The sequence below is a fragment of the Puma concolor genome, chromosome D2 (genome assembly GCF_028749965.1).
Source record: "Puma concolor isolate L17-30 chromosome D2, mPumCon1.1.hap2, whole genome shotgun sequence".
Classification (NCBI taxonomy): domain Eukaryota; kingdom Metazoa; phylum Chordata; class Mammalia; order Carnivora; family Felidae; genus Puma; species Puma concolor.
This window is the reverse complement of record NC_141677.1, coordinates 64,397,666-64,414,111: the sequence shown is the minus strand read 5'-3', so window position 1 is coordinate 64,414,111 and position 16,446 is coordinate 64,397,666. Positions and strand designations below refer to the sequence as shown.

Below are 16,446 nucleotides of genomic sequence, written 5' to 3'. Positions count from 1 at the left end.
TTATCTTAAAGTAAGTTATATTCATCAGGCTAGTTAGCCCTTGTACACTTTATTATGCACTCCCCCAAAAAGTACCCTTTTCTACAATAATCATACTTAAGAAAATTAAAGATAATTCCCTAATACCATCATCTAATACTGGACAAATATTTAAATTTTCTTAATTTCCACAAAAACAAGTTTTTGTATCTGGATATCTCTAACATCCAATAAAGTTTCACACATTACACGTAGTTGTTTTATATCTTTGGTCACATTTAATATAGAATAGTTGTTCACAAAATTTTAAATCTAAAGACCCCTTTATACTCTTAAAAATTATTGAGGACTCAAAGAGCCTTTTGTTTTAATGTTGGTAATACTTACCATTGGTTAACATATTACAAATTAGAACTGAGGATTTTTAAATATTAGTGCATTAATCCCTATAAAATAGCAATAATTATCCTGTTATACATTAACACAAAGAACACTTTTTAATGAAAATTACTATATATTTTTTCCAAAACAAAACATAATATAGTAAGAAGGGTGATATTGCCTTACAGTTTACAAATCACTAACATTTGGTTAAACAGAAGAGAGCTAGATTCTCATCTGTTTCTGTGTGCTTCTGATTCAATATATTGTTTGGTTGAAATATAAAGAAGAAAATATGGCCTCATACAGATAATCATTTAGAAAATTGAGAAGTCTTAAAAAAAATAATGTTTATTTTATTTTTGAGACAACAAGAGGGACAGAGTGTGAGTGGGGGAGGGACAGAGAGAGAGGGAGACACAGAATCCAAAGCAGGCTTCAGGCTCTGAGCTGTCAGCACAGAGCCCGACGTAGGGCTCAAACCCACAAACCATGAGAGCATGACCCGAGCCAAAGTAAATGCTTAACCAGCTGAGCCACCCAGGTGCCCTGAGAAGTCTTTCAATAGCCTTTTGAATAATTGTGGATATTCTTTTTTGATACTACACTCGAACCAGAAAAGTGGTAGTTTATCACATATTAGTTACAATGTAGAATCTGAAACCATATCAATGAAATTTTACTGCTCTCTTACATTATAATTGATTAGTCTATCTTGCATTTTATACCTTTGAATAAAAATATAGGTTCACTGGGTTATGCAGATATTGCAAATATTGACACATTTCCTTATAAAATATCAAACAAGTCACACATATTAATATCACCACTGATCTCATCAGGAAAGTCTTCAAATTGTGTTACTGTGTCAAGGCCACAGTGGCTTGCCCATGATTTCCAGATTTCAATATTCTTAAATTTTTTCATTGGTGACAAATATGTTCAGTTGTTTTCCATGAAGTGACATTCTTATAACATTTATTTTTGAAAAGATGTCTGCCAAATACTTGAGCTAAATAATCTTAGTTTTCTTCTGCCAGTCATTCTTTCAAGGAAAATCAGTGTTCTAGGAAACAAGAGGCTAATTCAGCTTGCAAAACAATTGTACAAGTGATTTTTCCTGGAGGCAACCGCAGTCTCTCACATGGCGGCAGACATGCTTTATGCATACCTAATATTTATTTATTTTTATTTTTTAACGTTTATTTATTTTTGAGAGACAGAGAGACCAAGTGTGAGTAGGGGAGGGGCAGAGAGAGATGGGGGACACAGAATCCAAATCAGGCTCCAGGCTCCAAGCTGTCAGCACAGAGCCCGACGCGGGGCTTGAACTCCTGAACCACGAGTCATGACCTGAGCCGAAGTCAGTTGCTCAACCGACTGAGCCACCCAGGTGCCCCACATACCTAATATTTAGAAGTCAAGTACTCAAGTTCTGATTTAATAAATGTATTTTTTTCTGTTTTATCAGGATATTTTTAAGTGGATCCCCATCTTTTTTTTTTTTTACTATAATTGTATAGTAGTGAAGCACGATTATTCTGAGTGCAGTTTGGCGCCATTGCCTTGATTTGTATTTTAGAGTTTTATCCACCATTGCATTTTGCACCATGAGTGCAACTATCAACAGAGTAAAAAAAAAAAAGCAAATAATGTCTTAGTAAAGTTGTGAAGATAGTTTTGACTTTGTGGACCCCAAGGCCACTCCTTGAAAACTGCTGTAGTAATTTGTTCTCTGAGGAAATATTTTCTCCTTCCCTGCCTCTCCCTCTCTCTCATCTACTGATATATCTATCAATCAATCTACCTATGTATCATCTATTTATCTATCAGTCTTTTCATGTAGTATACTTGCCTTGCTTTGATTTTCTGCCATTCCTCCCTTCCTTCATAATTTGACCATTATAGAGTTTACTGAAAATATAGATGAGGGGTGACTCATCTCTGTAACAACCTGTAAAATCTCAGTAATTCATTACACTTACATCTGCTCTAAAGTATTTTTACCTACAGTGATTCAGTAGTAGGAAGTTTCTACCAGTAACCTAAAATGAAAGACATGTTTGGAAACATAAAGTTTATACATTTTTATTATCCTTGTGTATCAGATAGTGTTCTTCTAAGATAACAAAAGTCATTACAGGTATTGAGAATGTTATTTTAATTTAATAAAAGCAGATGGTGACAAAGGTTATGGAAAAACTGGGGAAAAAATGTATAAATCAGTAGGGAAATCCAGATTTAGCCACATTAAAAAGCCATCACCATCCCTAGACCCAAGGGAAGAAAGAAGCATACAGTGTTGTTCTATCCCAGGGGCTAGAATAAGTTTAATTCTTAAAAGTTAACAACCTAAAGCAGAAAGTGCCTATATAATCACAAAGAGTTGATGTTCAATAGATTGAATGGATCTGAGAGAAAACAGGTCAAGGATTGGCACACCTTGGCTTTGTTGTGATATTGCCATAGAAGAGTTTTATTTGTTTCTTTTCAAATCATTTTGTAGTAATTGAGTAACTACTATGTGCTGGCCCCTACTGTGGGCAATGGGAGATTAGTAGCGCATAAGAGAAAGACATGGCATGAAACTGATGTGCTAATGAGAAAAGACAAATAACAACCCCACAAATAAAAAGTAATATTAGCTATGTAGAAATTTAAAATAAGATGATGTGACAGAGAGTGATTATGTTACTCTTGTAGATCAGGCATGGGACAAGGAGGGTCACTGAGGAGGTGATATTTAAACTGTAATATTGACGTGAGGGACAAGGCCTTGAAGACCTGAGGACATCATTTTTCAGGTCTTAAAGGCAGAAATAAGCTGGGCATATCAGAGAAACAGAAAGAAGGCCAATGTAGCTGTGATTCATGGATAGAATGGAAAGTAAGAATGTGAGTTAGGCAGAAGCCAGACTGGGTAGGGATTTATCAGTCTACAAACCTTTCCACTGTAAGGCTGTAGAATTTCTTTTTATTCTAAATGCACTGAAAAGTCATTGGAGGATTTTAACCGTGGCCATGACATGATATGGCTTATTTTAAAAAGTTCTCTGGAGGGCAAGAATGGAAAGGGGTAGCTAAGCTGCTGAGGGATCCAAGAGGAAATCCTACACTGAATTTAAGTGACTTGAATTTAAATTTAAAAAATGATTTTAAAAAGGAAGTTAATGAATGTGGCACTTGCTGTGTTCTAAAATGTTATAACTTACTGATTGAGAAGAGAAAATTCTGCGAAGTATGCTGCATACTTGAGTATTTTCCTTTTCAGAAATAATCCTGTAATAATAACCTGAGATGGTTTTAAATAAGAGTGGCAGGTAGCTACCCCACTTTGATGCAAATACAGGTTTTGGGACATTTTTTTTTTTCTTTTATAGTTGCTTCTACTCCAATGTATCATACATGTAAGTCTTAATATCTTTACAGTAAAAGAAGAATAGCTTATATTAAAAAAAAAAAAATGGTCCCAAGAATCAAGATGGAAAAGAAGACAATGAGACAGCCATAAAGAAGTTTGTCAAGGCATGAAGGAATAAGGTAATTAGAGAAGGGTATAGGGCAAGTCTGATGGCATGAATTTCACAGAAACAATGGTTGTGAAGGAAGACTAAAGAAGTGGTTTATAAGTTGCTTTGAGGTTCTTGGGTAAATGCATTGCTTTCCGTGAAGATTTCTCTAGAGAAGATTATTGTTGCTATTTATTTCTTTAATGTTTTATTTTATTTTTGGGAAAAGAGAGAGAGAACGAGTGGGGGAGATAGAGACAGAATCTGAAGCAGGCTCCAAGCTCCGAGCTGTCAGCACAGAGCCCAACAGGGGGCTTGAACCCACAAACTGTGAGACCATGACCTGAGCTGAAGTTGGCCGCTCAAGTGACTGAGCCACCCAGGCACCCCTATTATTGCTATTTTTTTATAAGCGGACATCCATATTTCTATTAGGGCAAGAAAGTGAGGAGAAAGTTTAGGGAACGGGGGATGGTATAGGGTATTTCACAGCTAATAGATCATAAATTCAAAAAGAACAACAGAAAGTTCTGGGGGAAATAAGAATTAATTAGTAACTACAGAGAGTAGTCTGAGGATTAAAGTCCTGGCAATGAATAGTTTAGGTGCTGTGAGGACCAAAGAGAACAGGGATATGAGACATGATTGCATTAACCCCAGAAATGTTCCAAGTCAAGCTGGACATCTAGTACTCCCACGCTCAGGGGGCGTGGCAAACCAACAGTGAGCCAATGGCCTGTCAGGGTTGCTGTTGGTGACTGTGATATGGCAGGCAGCACAGGATGGACTGTGGGGGCTGGTCTTAAGTCTGAAGCCCTCTCAGCTGTGACAGCACATGTGGCCTTTGTCCCTGTCTCTTCTCACCAAGGCACGTTCATGGTGCATGAGACACTGAACAAGAATGAGTGTCTCAAACTTCTCAGCTGTAGGACCCTTTCTTTAAAAAAAAAAAAATTAATGTTTATTTATTTTTGACAGAGAGAGACAGACAGAGCATGAGCGGGGAAGGGTCATAGAGAGAGGGAGACACAGAATCTGAAATCGTCTCCAGGCCCTGAGCTGTCAGCACAGAGCCCGACGGGGTCTCGAACTCACAGACTACGAGATCATGACCTGAGCCAAAGTCAGCCGCTCAACTGACTGAGCCACCCAGGTGTCCCTGTAGGACCCTTTCTTAATGAAAGTGAAAGGCCCGACATGAGGAGTTGAAACCAGACTCACCCTACACTCTCAGCTCTAAGACTCCAGGAGCGCTTAGGTCCACTGGGGTCCGTGAGGCATGCTCAGCACACCCCTAAACAGTGCGAATTCCAAACAAGCTACAAATTTCAGATTCGGTGTTGGTGTTATTCACAGTATTCTGGCTGACGTCTGCAGCCACGACATACGTGGTAAAGCCTCACTAATTTTGAATAATGAGACTAATATGACTCACTAACAAAACTAAATTACAGTCGTTTTGTTAACAAAATGCAATTTTATTACTCTCAAGTAGAGAATGTGTTATAAACTGAGCTATAAATGGATATTATTAAGCTAAATGGAATAAGTTTATGTAAAATTACAACTCACAACAGGCCGACATAAAGTGGTGATGTATCACAAGCGTGTAAATCCTTTGGCATAAGGGAAATCATTGCTGTGGTTGAGAAATTGAAGGCAGAGCAAAGAGACTTTGATTTATTGAGTCCTTGGTTTTCAAAGGTAGTACTTATAGTTTGAATTCTCCCTTATATATAAGACCCTGAAGAATCAAAGGCAAAGAAATTATTTCAATATTTACTTGGAAAAACTAAAGTGTAAAAATTATTGGAAATCTCAAGTGAGTCCTCTTGGCGATAACAAAATGCCATTGTATATTTAGGTCTGGGTCTTTGATGATATTTGAAGACAGATACTAACTTAAACAAGATCAAATAATTTATATGGGTGCAGGACTCCTCAAAAATTTAATATGCTAGCACAGGGTGTCTCAAACTTGAATGTGATTACAAATAACCTGGGGATCAGGCTAAGATCCAGATTCTGATTCTTTGGGTCTGAGATGGAACCTGGATTCTGACTTTTCCATGCAGATTCATGTACCACACTTTGAGTAGAAAAGTGCGATAGTTCATCCAGACTTTATGTGTGAGAATTTACAGCTATAGTGTAGCATTTTTGCTATGGCATATCTTTTGTGGGAAGAGAGATTAGTGAGAAGTTTAAAGATTTTTGTTTAACCACAAATTTTTGTACATTTGATTTGCCTTTACTGTGTAGGATCATCTTCTAATTTCAGCTCCTTGACTGTTTTGTCATCTACACTCTCCCAAAAGCACTTAGAAGGGGCCTTTCATTACAAAGCACTAAGCTCCATAGTTGACATAAGAAAATCGAATACAGAATTCTCTAACCCACGTACTCTGCTGTTGGCACAGGTGTCCTGTAATTGGCTTGTTTTACATTATTTTTTAATAGTGCATTTACTTTAGGTCAATTAATTTTATTTCACTAATGTTGTTTATTTAGCGGCTCCACCTAAACATGCTTTTACAAAATGAGAATTTGCTTCACTTAAGAGTAAAGCCAGAAATTGCTCTTTGGGTTCACAGACTTACAGAATTTTTGGGTGAGCAGGTTATTAGAGTGTGTGTCATCTGAAACTCTTGCTTTTCAGATGAGGAGATAGAGGCATCGTGTAGCCTGGTAGAGCCACATTTAGTTCCCCTACCTCCAGTCTTTTTTTTTTTTTTTTAATTTTTAAGGAAAACGCGAGCCTCGGTGGCTCTTGATTTTAAACTCCAATATTACTTATCTTGTGTATTTCTGGATTATTAAAATAGTTATACTATGTTTTAAGTATATCAATATAGAATACATGACTTTCATGCTCCTACTTGTGACCTTTTCTTTACTGTTTTTCAGAGGCTAAAAAAAAAAAATGTGTGCCTTGAACTGTGTCAGGATGAGTAGCTTGAATATTGAGTGTCCAATTGCCTCATCTTTCCTGTCCATGTCATGTTTGGGTCTATATGAGCCTTCCTTCCCAGATAGGTTTAACAGAATGGTCATATTGTTCTAGAAAGAGATGTGTTCAGGGAAGATGTACCACAGGTTCAGGACCACAGACTTATGTAGCCTCTGATTATTGTCCATACAGGGTGCTGACCATCCCCAGTAATCTGTGAAATATGCAGAAGGCACGCTCTCTAGTTCCAGTCGCTTGCCACTTAGCCCCGGTGAGCTGGCTGGGCTCCAATTCAGGTAATTGCATCCTGTCTGCTCAAATTTCCTCTGCAATTTCAATCAGATATGTTATCCTCTTTAGCATGGCTGCCCAGAATGATAGTTCAGGATTCCCTTACAGCTGCTAAACAGCTGTTGTGTTCAACCCAAGAGGTGACTACGTTTCAGTAGTGGGTAAAATGATTCTTTGTTATTTCCTTTTGCCATCACAGAGGCATTCTGAGGCTTAATTAATTAAGATGTGCACAGCTTCCAAGGTGCAAGTTATGGTAAAGATGGCAGACATTCATTATTAAGCATTTTTAAACAGTTCTGCACCTGCCCTCATCCTAAAGTGGAGTCTGGGGATGATGTGTTTCTTGTACTACAATACCTCCTGCTTACATTTAATAAGAAAATTGTTATCAGAAACTGGCTTTGGCTGAATTTGGAATTATGCAACCTATTACCTCTTTTGATCACTTTAAATGATCTCTGGTTCTAATGAAGCAAACATCTTACTTAGAACTGCATTAATAAACTTTCCACTGATGGTTTCACATTACTAATTACAGATTCTACAAAAGTATTGATTTTTTTTGCCCATAATTCCCCCAATTTTGACACATGGCTTTCTGTGCATGCACCTTGTTCATGAGAATACACTGTATTTAAAAAAAACTATCCCAAAACTTAATGGCTTAAAACAACCATCATTTTATTACATCTCATGATTTTGTTGATCAGGACTTTGGGAACAGCTAAACTGGGAAATTCTTCTGTGCCACATGATATTGACAAGAATCGCTTGTTAGTATTCAGCTGGACTGTGCTGGATGTCCAAGATTGCTTTATTTACATGCCCCGGGCCTTGTCAGAGTCAGATGAAAGGCTGGGTTTCACTGAGTCGCTCTCCACTTAGTCTCCAGGCCACTTCATTGGTCTTTCTAGCAGGATAGTCAAACTATTACATGGAGACAAAGGACCTCAAGAGACTGAGACAGAGGCTGACAGTTCTCTCAAAGGGTCTCAAAGGTTGGATCCAGAAAAGATAGTGTCACTTTAATTATTCTTTTTAGATCAAAGCAGTTACAGTACAGCCCAGATTCAAAAGGAGGGAAAATAGATTTACCTCTCAATAGAGGAATGTCAAAGAATTAAGAACATCTTTAATCTACCACATTGATCACATTGACAATGTCCTTATCCATGGTAGTTTCAACAAAGAGATCTGAGGTTTCACAAGGAACACCTCTACAATTCAACATCCAGATATAAGGACAAATTGGATACCAACATCTTAGCTGTAACATTCACCTAAAATACCTTTGGAAACATAGCAAGAGCAGGTATGTTTTATGCCAGCATTGGCACCTAATGAAAGGTGATAGCCACAATAATTCCTGTTTCTGCTCTCTAAAGGATACAGGACTGTTCCCCCTGCACTATTATTTCAAATAAAATTGCAAATAGTTTTAATTATATCAAGTGAATTTACACCTAGAATTCTCAAAAAGACTTGCAGTGGAGACAGCTCAGATACAATCCCTTCTATTTTGAGGCTAAAGAGCTTGAAATAGAGAGATGTAATTGTTTTGCTGAAAAGTCTGCATATAATGAGTATAGGACCACTTACCTACTTTACTCCACATTCCTTATCTCCATTAAGATGTGACTCACAAACTCACAACCTAAAAATCTTTGATGAGGTTCAAAGTTCCTGACTTCACTATAATGGAGATGTTTTTGCAAGAGGGTAAAGCAGTTCTCAAGCTAGACCCACATATTCATTGAGAAAGTTCTCAGTTGGAGCTTCTGCTGTTGTACCAAGTTTATTCCTTTCTCTGGGCGTGGAAAGGAGAGTCTTCCATGGTTTGATGATGTATGGTTTGCTCCAATTGGTCACAATGCCACCAAAGATGTAAGACCATTCCAGTCCTCTGGGTTTTCTCTTCCTTAAGGAAAATACATCATGTGCATTATTCTTGCCCTTTTCTCTAACTCCTGAGGTCATTCTCAGTCTTGAAGACTCAACTCAGTTTTCCCAACTGTTCTAGGAAGACTTCTCCCACTATTTGAGTCACTCTTTCCCCTGAACTCAAAGAATTTTACAATCCAACACGTGTATTATCAGAAATTAATCACATTCATTCTTTCACTCATCAACATGTTCTAAGCACCTTCCCTGCGTATATCTCTAGGAGAGCTACTTTCCTAATATAAACCAATCATATGTGTGTCTTGCTTTAAAGAGCTAACAGCATTTCAGAAGAGAGTGCTGAAGAATCACTATGTACCACTTACTATGGTATAAGGGCATCACTTATGTTATCTTATGGATAGCTCATGACAATCCCCAAGAGTTTTATAAATAATGAAACTGCAGCTCTGCAGTCTAAGGTCACATTCCTAGTAAGTGACAAAGACAGTACTTAAGCTCAGAACTGTCTAACTCCAGAAACAAAGCTCTTGGCCATTTGTCTATAATGCTCTTAGGTAATTGTATCATATGCCTACACCCCCATGTATCTGTATGTTTGTGTAGATATAATTATTCAAGGAAATGTATGGTGACATTTATATTTCAGATGTCATACGTAGCATAAAAAAAGACATAGTAAAGTTGCTAGGAGACCTCGGATGGAAGCAAAATAATTTGACCTGAAATAAAATGTATGGAACTTGACATGAGCCTTATCAGGACAATAGTGAGTAGTTTGGTTTAACATGAAAAATGGGTTGGTAAACATGGTGAGTAAGAACACAGCAGGACAAACACGTGAAAAATATGTTAAGAAGCTTGAACTTTGTCATATGGTCATTGTTAAGTTTTTAAAGGTGTTTAATATAGGTTGACAAGACCAGAAATTAACTCTTAGAGGATTAATCTGCCAGCCTAGGCAACAGGATATATTGGAGTAAGACCATGTCAGTGATATAAATTAAGCCTCGCCCTTTTAATTTCTTCCAAAAGTAATTATAAGTCTATTACAAAAGTCCAAGTGAAGTAAAATGATAGCAGTCTGACTTCATCATATACCTAATCTTGGCTTGTTTGTTGATGGTTTTAAAAGTGCATTTCTTGAATTGTTGACTATTAATAATAAAAACAGTAACTGACATTTTTTTCAGATACTTTCCTCTTTTCATTAAATTTCCACATAGATGATCCACTGAATTTTAAATGGGCTACCAACTCCATAAAGTTCAGGACTATAGGCTAAAAAAGTGCTAAGGACACAATTGACATTCAAAATGTTTGGTTAATTTACTAATTAATCTATAAGCAGCCATTGTTCCTCTATTCTCAGAGCTGTTCTCCAAGGTGCCTCTAATCATAGTTATTAAAGCACAAATAATGATCACAAAAATGATAATAGTATCCAATAAACAAAGTAATATTAAGATTCAACATGAACCAAATAACTTAAGCACAATCATATAAGACATATATTATTATGTGCAGTTTATACCCTAAAACTGGGAGCAGATAAGGTTAAATAATTGCCTGGGGTTATCTATCTATTGGGGATGAGTCTGGAATTTAAATGCAGGCATGATGATTCTAGTATAATTACTCACCAAGCTCCCAAATCCAGATTTTCTAGTCTCAGTTCCCAAGTTTGCAGGAGACAAGAGATCTTTTACTAAGGGCACAAAAAAGAAAGCTATATGCTTTTTAAAAGTATTTTTGGACTCTCTAATCTAAATAGAAATTGGCCATGCACATCTATATTTAGGATATAATTTAAGGACTGTCTACATTGCAAATCACGAGTTTCAACTTAACTGTTCTCCCGAGTTTAACATGTCTAATGGCAAAAAGGGGAACTTGAAAACCAGTAGGTGGAAAGAATCCAAGCTCCCTTATCCAAAATGAGACTCAATTTCTAAATCCCCAACAGGTTTCCCTCCTCCTAGCAGCTGGCTGCCAGGAACAGAGTGAGTTCACCACAGCCCTGCACAAGATTTAATGGGGTAATTAAAAAGTGTGCTGAGAATTTGGCCCAGGCCTTGGTTCTGTTTTTGCTCTGCACATTTTGTGTTGGTGGAAACAGTTCAGGCAATTCATCATTTGTGCTTGGCAATGCCAGTGACATAAGTCAGTTCTTGGAATGCAGTAGGGGACAATGGTATGGTACCAAATGGGGAGCCAAGGTTTGACAGCATCCTATGGAAGCTTTAGGGACCTTTTGGCTGTGGCTAGTGTTCCTCTCAGATAACTGTTAGCAGCAAGTGGTGGGGAAAAATTGGACTGCCATTCCCCAATCTGCCTAGACTTTGGGGTTTTGTTGTTGTTTTTGAGGAGGTTTTCTTGGCTTATTTTGCTTTTATATCCAAATGCCGACTCTCACTTCAATAAGAAAGCTTCATATGATATCACTAATCTGATGTAAATAAGAAATGCTATCTTTATGTACATGAATGAATAATTACGAACGTGATAGATCATCTTTTCAAATGTTGGAGAGCCATTTCCTTTTCCATGAACCGTCTATTCATGCCATTGAGCAGAGATCCACAAACTTCCGTGATGAGTTATGAAATGGGTGTCCACATATGATGATTGTGGAATTATAAATGGGTTCAGCAATTTGTTAAGATGTGGTGAAAAGTTTATAGCGTCTGTTCCCGGCAATTACACTTTAATGTGTTTACCTTATAGATAAACTCATATATGTGGAACATGACATACTTATAACACCTTTCTTGTAGCATTTTGGGTAAAAATAAGATAGAAAACAACATGAATATTTATTAATAGATGCCTAATTGAATAAAGTATGGGAGGACTATTTGTAACCATGATAGTTGTAACTAGTATATGCTAGTTCCCCAGCCTAACTTAGAAGACTGGATGAAATATATGAGGCAATATTCCTCATCACTAGACAACAAACAGCACAAGATTATGACTCCTGAGGGAAGAGAGAGTGAAAAGTGAGGCCCACAGTGGTCCAGGCTTCTACTTCAGGATAATTTCCTGGCCACGGTACAGATAGGTGGCCTCTATGCAGACTGTGGAAGTCCTTCTGAGTTGAGGGGACAGTGATCAGAATTTGGGGAGCTGAGATGGCTGGGATTTGTGGTGTGGGGTATCAGATAAAAGGGTAACTATGTTCACAGAAGGTTCCAAATAATCTACACAAAAGTTACATTTATATTTATAAAGGCAAAGAAAAATTGGGGATCAAAATTAAAATCAGTACTATTTACAACAGCACACACACAAGAAAAACTTGTGAAATACTGAGGTATTTCAATATGCCAAATACATATAATATTTTTAATCTGAAAACTACAAAACATTGTTGATACAAATCAGAGACTACTTTAAAAACATAGGCATCTACCACATTAATGGATTGGGAGTAATAGTGTTAAGGTGTCAATTCTATAACTCATAAATAGATTGTCACTCCAATTATGTGAATGTAAACATGATAAAATTTATGTGGAAAAGCAAAGCAACTAAAATACCTTAGTTTTTATAATGAAGAACAAAGTTGCAAGTCCCACATTATCTATTTTCATTATTATAAAGATAATAAAAATCAAGACATAGATTAAAAGAACACAAAAGAGTCTAGAAACAGACCTTTATATATGGTCAGCCGATTTATTACAAAGGGGCTAAGACGATTTGATCAAAAGTGGTTAAGTTTTTCAACAAAGGATGCTGGAATAATCTGGTATCCATATTAAAAAAAAAGAAAAGAAAAGAAAAACTGATTCTGTAGCTCACACTACCATAAAACTTGACCTAAAGTAGATTCTAGGCCTAAATACAAAACCTAAATCCATAAAACTTTTCACAATAACACAGGAGAAAATCTTTGTTACCCTATATTAGACAAATATTTCTTGAATGAGACACAAAGAGCATAAACCATAAGAGGAAAAAAAAAAATATATATATATATATATATTTTACTTCATAAAAATTAAAATTGAAGCTCCTTGAAAGACACTGTGAAGACAATTAAAAGATAAGCTGTAGACTGGGAGAAAAGTATTTGAGAAACATACCTGTATCCAGTATATATAAAGAATGATCACAACTCAATAAACAGGCAAACAATTCAATTCAGTTCAATGGGCAAAGGGAAGAATTTTCAACAAATGGTGCTAGGTCAATAGTACATTCATGATATAACAAGAGGGGAGTGGAATGGAATTGACTGCCATACCATATGCAAAAGTTAACTTGAAATGACTCACAGACTTAATATATAACTTAAACCTATAAAGCTTCTCGAAGAAAATACAGGAGAACCTCTTTGCAACTTGAAATAGGCAGAGATTTCAAACAAACACAAAACATTTTGAGAGATTGAACTTCATCAAAATCAACATCCTTTGGTCTTTGAAATACACTGTGGTAGACAGAATTATGACACCCACCCCCAATAAAAAGAGATCCCATTTCCAAATCCCCAGGAAGACTGAATATGTTACTCCATGACAAAAGGAATTTTGCAGTTGCTAAGTTATATTACTAACCAGCTAACCTTAAAATAAGTAGATTATCCTGGATTTCTGAGTAGGCCCCAATGTAATCACATGAGCCCCTTAAAGCTGAAGAGGAAGACAAGAAGGAAAGATAAGGAAATGTGAAGCATGAGAATGATTTAATGTTGCTGGCTGGAGCATGGAGGGAGCCACATGTCAAGAAACAGGGACCCCAGTCCTGCAACAAGAAACTGAATTCTGACAACAACCTTAATGAGCTCAGAAGCACATACTTCCCCTGAAGTTTCTAGAAACAAACACAGACAACCCCACCAACACTTGAGTTTTGTCCTCGTGAGACCCTGTGCAGAGAATCCAGTCACATGGTGCCAGAATTATGCACTAGAGAACAGTAAGATAATAAGAGTGTTCCTTTAAGAGACTCTGTACGTGGTATTTTCTTACACAGCAACAGAAGACTAACCCAGACAGCATTACAAAAATGAAAAGGTAAGCCACAGATTGGGAGAAAATATTTGCAGCACATACACAAAACAGAGAACTTGTAGCAAGAATATAGAAAGAAATCCTGCAATTATATATAAAAAAAAACCCAATATTAAACTTAGACAAAAGATTGGAACAGATAGTTCACAAAAGAATATATGTAAATGCCCAATGAAACTACGAAAACATATTCAACATCATGAGTCATTAAGATTCAAGTTAAACACACATTAAGGCATTTTTGAATGATGATTAGAAGGGCTTCAATTTAAAAGATTAGCTATACCTGGAGTTGGAGATCATGGTGGCAGTGGAATAATTATACATTATTGGTAGAAAAACAAAAAGTACACTTTGGAAATTGCTTAGCAGTTTCTTAAAAATGTGAACAGACAATGACCACGCAATCCTGCTATTTCATTCTTCGATATTTACCCCAGACAAGTAAAAACGTAGGTCTATGTATGAAAGTATTCATGGCAGATTTATTTGTGACAAACTTGGGGTGGGGGGGAGCCTGAACGCCTACCAACAGTTGAATGGATTTCAATTTTGAAATTATGGTGTATCTATACAATGGAGCACTACTAAGCAATTAAAAGGAACGGACTACTGACGCGTACAGCAAAATGATTTAGTCTCAGAGGCATGATGCTAAGTGAAAAAAAGCCAGACAAAACATAGTATATAATGTAAGATTGTAATTATGTAAAATGCAAACAAAACCTTAGTGACAGAAGGACAGTGGTTGCCTGAGCATGGCAGTGGAGGGAGAGAGAGATTACAAATCGGCATGCGGAAACTCTTGAGGTGACGGAAAATTTATTATCTTCATTGTGATGATGGTTTCATAGGTGTATACATATGTAAAAACGTATCAAATTGTACACTTTAAAATTCGCAATTATTGTACTTCAATTATGGCTCTATAAAGCCGTTTAAACAATTATATGGCCCACAAAGCACATCTTCCAGCAGGGCGGTCTGGCTGTGCTCCAACGGTCTGAATTCTCAGATGTCATGATTATCATAAAAGTCAGAAGGACAGTCAGATAATTAGGATTCTGTCCCAGAACCATCCAAGTCAGGGTACTTACGAGAGGCAGGTGGGAAAAGGAGGAATTTTCCTTCTCCATCTCCATTGCTGATTCGAGGGAAATTAGCCTCCTGAAGAACCATGTTGCTGTGCTCACTCTCTTAATCCACCTTGTTACAAGCCACTGAATTATAATGAGTTTGCCAGCACTGGGTCCTGCAAAACCAGAGGGATTTCTCAAGGACAGGACTCAGTTCTGGGGATTCTGGGAGATTTTATATCTGGGCCCCCATTGTTATCCCACATTGCATTTGAGATCATTAGTGGTGGCCAACAGGATTAACTACTGACAAATCTCAGGGACTCCTTTGGTTTAAAAGATAAAGGAAAACCCCTGAGAAACGTTTTTAGCGTGACTGGATCACATCTGTGAAAGAAAGAAAATTGTTCTAATCACATATTTTGAATTTTTTATTCCAGAGCCCACTTGGAGGCCTGTCTATCTGGTGTATGTGCCTTGCAGGGCCAGTTTCCCAGCTCAGGGCCCTCATGAAGCATAGCTGATTGCAGAGCAGAAATCTAGGAACTGCCAGCACAGGGGAGAATCTGGCTCCTCCCCATGGAGGCACCCACAGCATAGCGGAGCAGACTGACCTCCATCCCTCCTGCAACGTGCTTCAGCCCGGGCACAGGCAACAGCCAGCTGCAGAGGCTCTGACCTTGTCTCCATTAACAGAGTCAGTGCCAGTTTGGGAAACAAAAGAGGATTTAATCTCTTCACTGTCACGGGCAGCCAGATCAGTGAGTACCTCCGATCAGGGTCTTCACGTGACAATATTCCTGTCAGCCTCAAGACCTCCTCCTCCCAATCCTTATTGTCCAGGAAAAGCATTTTGTTGCGTCTTGAGTAGGACAAGTCGTTCAACCTTCCTCACCATGCAAGTTAGACATTACAAGAAGCATTATGTAATTGACAATACAAAGGTTGAGGAATTCACCCAAGCCACCAGTTTAATAATTGTCCAATCTGTAATTTGAACACAGTTTAGGAAATATCTCAAACCCATGTGCTTTCCACTTTAGCAGGCACCTTAGTAGATTACATAGCCTGTTTTAAGTGATTTTTTATATGGTGATGCTTCCTTATTTTAGAACTTCAACAAACGTATTCACACTATTATCTCTGGCACATGTGTAAGGCATCATACCTGTAAGATGGCACCTGGCTTCACAGGCCCTTGGTGGATTCCCATAGTCTAGTTTGGGGTTCTCAGTCTATTTTTTTTTTAGTTTATTTATTTATTTTGAGAGAGAGAATGAGCAGGAAATGAGCAGAGAGAGAGGGAGAAAGACAGAATCCCAAGCAGGCTCCAG

General features: G+C 37.4%; 1 protein-coding gene across 1 annotated transcript in view; it reads right to left on the bottom strand.

Moving 5' to 3' along the window:
- LOC147576146 (uncharacterized) overlaps positions 1-16,009 on the bottom strand; it is a 28,895-nt gene extending 12,886 nt beyond the window's left edge. The window contains exons 1-2 of the mRNA XM_086681312.1: positions 15,727-16,009; positions 15,134-15,288 (exon numbers count right to left, since the gene is read on the bottom strand). Coding sequence (XP_086537438.1) covers positions 15,134-15,288; positions 15,727-15,964 — 393 coding nt within the window. The 5' untranslated portion in view covers positions 15,965-16,009. The remainder of the gene's footprint in view (positions 1-15,133; positions 15,289-15,726) is intronic.
- Positions 16,010-16,446: the final 437 nt, after the last annotated feature.